General features: G+C 35.3%; 1 protein-coding gene across 1 annotated transcript; it reads left to right on the forward strand.

Moving 5' to 3' along the window:
* Positions 1-363: 363 nt before the first annotated feature.
* On the forward strand, positions 364-2,595 carry LOC145157457 (uncharacterized). The gene is made up of 5 exons (XM_079076494.1): positions 364-607; positions 668-730; positions 781-1,610; positions 1,692-2,331; positions 2,420-2,595. Exons 1-5 carry the CDS (start codon positions 364-366, stop codon positions 2,593-2,595), a joined length of 1,953 nt encoding a protein of 650 aa, XP_078932620.1.
* Positions 2,596-8,103: the final 5,508 nt, after the last annotated feature.

Below are 8,103 nucleotides of genomic sequence, written 5' to 3' on the forward strand. Positions count from 1 at the left end.
ACGAAAAAGTAGACTACTTTTTAGGTAAAGTTGACTACTTTGTTGCTAAATTTGACTACTTTTTTGTTAAACTTGACTACTTTTTCGTCAGAGTTGACTACTGTTTTCAACCTATCTTATATATATTTTGTATTTTATATTTTTGGAAAGTTTATTCTCTCTAGCTTCTTTATCCTCAAAATTAAGATAATGAGTTGTAACGAGTATTTTGTATTGCTCATTACGGATGGAAGATGGGAGTTTGTTAATTCCCAATTATCATATGTTTGGCCACTGGGATACAATCCGAGAATGTTTTATTTAGGTGTTGAATTTTACGAAAACACAACGTTCACCGAATTTGTTCAGTTGGTCAAGTGCAAGATGGGTCTTCCCGAAGAATCAAAAGTTAGTTTGGCCTATCAACATCCAGAACAACTCTATTATTGTGGTATTGTTGATGATCGTGATATTAGAAAGCTGATGAAGGTAATAAATGGCATTGGAGATAAATATGTGTCTGTGTATGTGGTGGTTGAAGAAGGCGTTTGGCCGAATGAAATGGATGATAGAGGAAAGGCATCTGCAACAAATTTATCAAGTGGAAAAGGGAGCAACAACCCAAAAGGTAATTTTAAAAGTCCAAGTAAAAGTCAATATCATAGTGTTGCTGAAAATGTAAATGTAGTGCCAGAACCGATTATGTATGTTACACCGGAGAATTATAAGTATATCGTTGATAATGATGTTGGTGCATATGTTAATGATGTTGGTGTAAATGATTCATTTGACAAAAAAAAGCAGTAGCCGTGGTGAATAAGGTTGGTAATGAATCCGGAAAACAGGAAGTTTCGTTTTTGCATGATGGTGAACTAAAAGGATATGGCGAGTTTGCGGATTGTGACAAGTTGGATATATCCGGCCTAGATAGTGATTCTAACGGAGAAGAATTAGATGCGAATCTAAGCTTATTTATTCAGAAACCATGTTTCATGGTATGCCCCCTTTTTCCTTCGTGTCCTGTAAACGCTGATGTGAACATTCCATGTCAGAGGGTGGATATAAGTGAAGAGATTAAGGTTTTAGACATTTTTGATGACAAAGAGTTGCTCAAGCTTGCAATCGGAAGACAATGCATGGAACAAGGTAAGCAGTATAAGACTACCAGATCGAGCAAAGGAAGGTTCGAGGTTGTTTGTTTGGTTAAAAATTGTTCATGGATGGTTAGGGCAAGGGGAATCCAATCGACTACTGCTTTCCAAGTCACAAAAGTTGTTGACCAACACACATGTTGTGCAACAAATTTGGAGTCTAATCATCGACAATCAAAGAAAAAGGTACTCGGCCACTTTATCGCTGAAGTATTGGCCGGAGACTATAATAGAGTTTATCTGGGTAATGAAATTGTTAGGGACATCAATTCGAAATTTCCAATCAATAACTCATACCAACAGGCATGGCGTGTAAAACAGTATGCATTGTTGATGTTAAGAGTTACCAAAGAGGATTCATTCACCAAACTACCAGCATATCTGCACAACTTGGTCAAGCACAATCCAGGAACTGTTACTCAGATAAGAGTAGACGATGATGATCGGTTTGAGTTCGTGTTTATCGCGTTGGGTTGCTCGGTAAGCAGTGTTAATTTTTATAACAAATATAACATATGAATCCTAATTGGTATTTGTTAATGCAATGAAAAATAATTGTAGGTACGAGCGTTCATCAAGTATTGTAGACCGACCCTAATAATTGATGGTGGTCACCTAAAGGGTGAATTCAAAGGCACGATGTTGCTCGCAGTGACAATGGACGGTCAAAACCAAATCATGCCTGTTGCTTATGCCATTTGCAAAAGTGAATGTACGGAGACGTGGTCCTGGTTCCTTCGAAAGCTACGTGAATGTATAGGCAACTTGGAAGACCTTACAATCATATCTGATAGGGCTCCATCCATAGTGACGTCAATTGCAAATATATTTCCTCACGCCTATCATGGAATATGTGGTATCCATTTGTATTTCAACACATCAGCAAAATTTGGAAGCAGCGATACAATGCACGCATTATTTTGGGAGACATGTAAAGCCTATACCATTAAAAAATTCGATAATGGGATGAAAAAAATAAAAAATGTAAATATTCGTGTATGGGAATACCTACAAAACATCAATCCAGAAAGATGGGCCAGGGCACATTTTCCTGGGAATCAGTATTTTCTTATGACATCAAATAGTGCGAAGTCGATAAATTCAATGTCACGATTTGCAAGAAAGATGCCAATATTGATGTTGATTGAGTATTTTCGTGCAACAGTGCAACAATGGAGTTTTCAGAAACGTAATGTTGCAGGTACTAATATTTTATATACATTGCTGATTGAGTATTTTCGTAACTCATGTAGTAATAATTTTATGAAAAATTATGTCTATTTTTTTAGCTGAAACTAAAACAACACTCACCCCATGGGCTGAAACGATTATACAAGCAAATAAGAATGCTTGTAATAATTGGATGGTGTACCCTATCTCAAATAGTAGATTTGAAGTGAAAAGCTCTAACCACAAAAGTGTCATTGTTGATTTCCAACAAAGAACCTGTACATGTAGGCGGTGACAAATAGATGGCTTACCTTGTGGCCATGTTATAAAAGTGCTGACAATGAACCGTTACGAAGATTGTTCGGAATTCGCTTTAAAAGCTTACTTTACAGAAACATTGAGGAAAAATTACGAGGAGTCTGTGAACCCCTTACCAAGTCCATCTGAGTGGGAGATCCCCGATGATCTGATGACCGTGAAGCCACCCATAATCGATTAAACCTTGTGATTTTTTCCTTTAAATCCATCCACTTACCAAAAATATCTTCTTGTGTTCGGTGTTTTCCTTCTCCCAACGAGAGGTTAAACATGGCTGTTATGCGGGTCCATTCATCGCCTTCTAAGCAATCAGGGTTAACCATGGTTACATCATCGTAAATGTTCATCCAACAATGTGTTATCACCATTATCTCTCTTATCGTCCATGGATGTGGAGTATTGGACGAAGCAGCTGAGTTGGAAGAAGTTGGTTGATTGGAGGCCATTTTTTTAAGTTTTTTGTTAGTTTGTTATAATTTTATAGGAGTACTCAAATAAGAAAAAAGAATAACATACAATTAGGTGGATTCCCATAAGTACTGTTTGAAACTACATTATGCAGGCTACAAAGCAGTAGTCAAAGTCTACAAAGTAGTAGTCATAGTCTATGAAACCGTAGTCAAATAATGTCAAAGAGTAGTCCGATTGTCAGATACCTTACACGGAGATACTGTTTGAAACGAAAAATATACTATTCGAAAAGACAATACATTATGCAGGCTACAAAGTAGTAGTCAAAGTCTATGAAACCGTAGTCATATAATGTCAAAGAGTAGTCCACTTGTCAGATACCTTACAAGGAGATACTGTTTGAAACGACAAATATATTGTTCGAAAAGACAATACATTATGCAGGCTACAAAGTATTAGTCAAAGTCTATGAAACCGTAGTCAAATAATGTCAAAGAGTAGTCCGATTGTCAGATACCTTACACGGAGATACTGTTTGAAACGACAAATATACTGTTCGAAAAGACAATACATTATGCAGGCTACAAAGTATTAGTCAAAGTCTATGAAACCGTAGTCAAATAATGTCAAAGAGTAGTCCGATTGTCAGATACCTTACACGGAGATACTGTTTGAAACGACAAATATACTGTTCGAAAAGACAATACATTATGCAGGCTACAAAGTATTAGTCAAAGTCTATTAAACCGTAGTCAAATAATGTCAAAGAGTAGTCCGATTGTCAGATACCTTACACGGAGATACTGTTTGAAACGATAAATATACTGTTCGAAAAGACAATACATTATTGACCTTGCCTTTCCAGCTCCTACTTATTTATGTTTCCGCATGTGGAAAGCCCCTAACCCGCAAAACCTTACGCACACTAAGTAATTGCTAATTGTCTCTTACAATTGTTTCGAAATGAGTTTCTCCGACACTGACCATGAAGAAAGCTTCAACAACTTGCCTGTTTACCTTCATAACCTAAGGCGAACCAACCCGCATACTCACACTCACATCAAAACGGATTTGATGGATCATTTCCAATCTTGTTTTGTGGCTACTGGATGGGTGGTATAATTCTTTTCCAAATCCGTTTTGTGTCTTTACATTTGATAATGTTTGTACATTTAAAGTAATTGGTGTGCACTATTAAAAATTACAGGTCCATGCATTCGTGCATTGTTTCTTGTCTGTCCTCTACATAGGTACCGTCCATCTTAGAGGGGACTACCTAAAAACAATGTTTGTAGTTGTTGCTAAAGATGGGAACAATCTGACTTTCCCTATAGCGTTTGGTATGGCGGTTGAAAATAATGTGGTAAATTCTACCTGGTTCCTGATGAGGTTAAAAGAATGTCTCGGAGAGGGTAGGGAAATAGCGTTCATATCCAATATGTACGATGACGTTAGCTCTTGCGTAGATAATGTTTTCAGTGATTCTTATCGTGGTTACACTTGTAAGAGCGTGCAAAACTATTTACGCACAAGAGTAGGCTCCGGAAGATCATTGGAAACTTTGTTCTGGATAACATTAAAATCCTACACGTTGTCAACTTTTGCACAAAATTTTTCTAGATAAGCATTGATGCTCGTGAAGTGCTTACGAATATCGGTCATCCGAAATGGGCAAGAGCCTATTTCCCTAACATCCGTTCGAATGTACTCAACATGGAAGTTCCTCAATACTTTTTCAGTAGTATCGCACAATCATTGTAATGTACCGATAATAGCGCTTATCGAGGGAATTCGTGAGTACATGCAAAATACTTTTGTTGAACGAAGTATAATAGCAGGTATATTTTTGGATGAAATATAAAAGAATTATATAGGTTGTACAAAAACCTTTTGTAACCATATTTAATTTTCAGGGAGTTTGACTGGTGTATTAACACCGTATGCTGAAATGCTGGTTCAAAGAAGGATGCAAAAGTCTGTTCGTTGGCAAGCAACACAGATCCCCCAACAGATATCCTTTCCCATGCCGACATATGTGTATGAAGTGTTTGATTTTAAAACAACTTGTGTTGTAGACCTTAAAGCTTATACTTGTTCATGTGGAAAATGGAGCAGTCTCGGTATAACATGTGGTCATGCCATCACAACAGCACGTGATTCAGACATGCATGAAATTGTTAATTTGGTTCAAGTATATTACCATGCCGATGTATATCAGCTCATCTACCAGACACAAACCGTTCACGCAGTTCCCCCACCAGTTGAATGGGAAATCCCAGACCCTTTGATGGCTGTTTTATTGCCGATGTAATTTTTATTCCCTTTAAATAATGATGCTTGTAATATATTTGTCATTGTCTATGTAATATATTTGCTGTTGAGTTTGTAATATATTTTTCAATATATTATGTTTGTAATATAGTTGACAATGTGTTTGTAATAAGTTTGAAATACATTATGTTTGTAATCAACAAAATTGAACATAACATAAAAGTAAAGGAAATTACAATTAGAATTAAACATAACATTGTTAAAGGAACGTCTCACCACCTATTACATAGTTAAATTGGTTTCCACAGATTAGGAAACTGTTTGGGATACAAGTTTTGTTCACGGTCGATAAAATCCCCTCTAATTCTAACAACATCTAATAGACGATCCCGTTCTGCTTTCATTATGTTCCATTGAGAGAAAAACGTAGCCAAACAAAAGAAAACAATAGGAAAATGACCTAATCTGAAAAAAAATTCATTATATACTTTGGGCTAATGGGTCACGAAAAAGTAAACGGCCCCTTGAAACAGTAGCCCATTAGAGGAAAAGAGTAGTCAACGGGCGTTGACCGTAGTCATCCTCTGTTGATCGTAGTCAACCAAAAGTTGACTACTCTTTTGTGGGCTATTTTTGGCTAAGTGGGTTTTTTTTGGCTATTTTTTGATAAGTAATTAGGAAAAATGGCTAGTTTTGTATTTCCCCCCCCCCCCCCCCCCCTTTATTTAAACTAAAATAAAGTTGAAGGGGTAAAACAAAATATTATTAAAGAGGAAGGGGTTAGATAAACAAACTTTTATATTACATTGATCACTTAATATATATTGAGTAATCAATAAAAAATAAAATAAAAACCTATCTTCTCCAATGGTGTTAGTGATATTAAGTGGTTAAACAAATAGTAAAAAAAAACTATAAAAAACTTGCATCTTATATGCCCTAACATTAATAGAAATCAATATTTTTTTTATTTATTTAAACTAACAAAATTTAAAATTACAAAATAATAATTAAAACAAGACTAAAACATAAAAAAAATGAAAACAAGGCTAAAAAAAATACTATTTTTCTATTTCTTATTTTAACGTTAAAGGCGCTTCCCGGGATGATCCACACTCTTCATCAACAATTATACAACTTTTGTCCGTTCGCTTTTCTTCGTGTATTTTTCTTTGGATCGTCTCATTTCTTCGCATGCAAAAACTTTCTTTTCAAACTCCAAATGATCATTAAGACTTGTATAAAATAAGTCAAATTTATTCGTCTTAGTTTTCAATTGTTCACGAGTATTGGATCTCGGTAAACCAGATGACGAGGCTTTCATTATGCCATTATCCCTATGTATCAGTCGGGTAGGTTTTTCCATTTCAAGCATATTCATCGTCGTTGAAGTCAAACACGAGACGAGCATCGAAGAAATTGTATAATAACAGTCATATATTTTTTGTATAATTTCGAGCAACTGCTTGGATAATCGTTGGTTACCCCGTATGCTATTCTGGAAATTTTATGGCAACCCCTAAACCTTTATGTATTTGAGTGTATCCTTTATTTTCCAACGAGTACATCAAGTGTCATTGTCAAAATAATTTCGCCACTTTTACTGCTTTGACGTTGATTTATGATATCGTTAAATTTTGTGACTATTCTGTTTGTCTCGAATTTTTGTGGTCAATTGGTCTTTCAAATGATATTCGTTAATGGTTGAGGAGGAGAGACTTTTTTGGTTTTTCTTTTTGGCTAGGACTAAGGGTTCGAGTTGCATTTTGGGTACAGGTTCGAGTTTGGGTTCAATTTGGTTTCGGGTTCGGGACCGGTTGGGTTTCGGGAACAGGCATGAAGTTTGGTTGAAAAATATAAATACGTTTTGTGCTGCTTACCTAGGATAAAATGGATGCCTGACAGGACGAATATAATTGAACGAGCCAAAAATAGGATTATCAAATTATGGGTGGTATGGTTGTGGTGACGAGTGAAGACTTGAAATAAAAAAGATGTTTTTAGTATGTGATGGGAACTAGTAACCCATGATTGGTTCGATTCCACCTTAAAGATGTTTTTAGTATCGTTTGAAGCCATTAAAAGTGGAAAAGAGATTGAAAGTAATAGAAATTGGAGTTTAAGAAGATATTAGTTCTGGTAAATAATGTTAGTTTAGTTAATATTTATAGGAGGTAAAAAAATTGAAAATATATATATACATTAATTGTTTTTTAGAACGGTAGATTTGTATTAAAAAACAACTATCAATGAACTAACAAAATTATAAAGTACAAGCTAGAGAGAATTTTACAATTAAGAATCTCAATTCATCTTATATATCTTTCTCATGTTACAAATCTTAAGAAAGGATCATAATAATTCAAAGCCTTCATAGACATCGTTGATCCAAATATTTGAGCGTTACGAAAGTTCTATAACACCAAAAAATTAATGACAATAAGTGCTTCAAAATGTTTCCAATACACAAAAGATAACCTGACATGATCCGACTAGTGAATGATAACATTGACATAGAAGACCTAAGGGACAGTAGACCATCGGCGGACGATAATTCTCCAAATAACAATAATCCTAGGACAAACCTATAATACATTCTCAACCAAATTTATACTTATAAAACATGTCGAATAAAGCGCAAAATTCAAATCAATACCACGAACCGCCAATTTCCCCTTGTAGGAATTTATTGAACCCAAATCCTCCTCACCAAAATGTTTACCTTGATAGGAACATAGTTATTCCATATAGTCAAAACTACATTATCAGTGAGGGAATGGCGATCCAAATAAAATCTGGCAGA

This window comes from Lactuca virosa, chromosome 2, assembly GCF_052849685.1.
Source record: "Lactuca virosa cultivar CGN04683 chromosome 2, Lactuca_virosa_CGN04683_v6, whole genome shotgun sequence".
Classification (NCBI taxonomy): domain Eukaryota; kingdom Viridiplantae; phylum Streptophyta; class Magnoliopsida; order Asterales; family Asteraceae; genus Lactuca; species Lactuca virosa.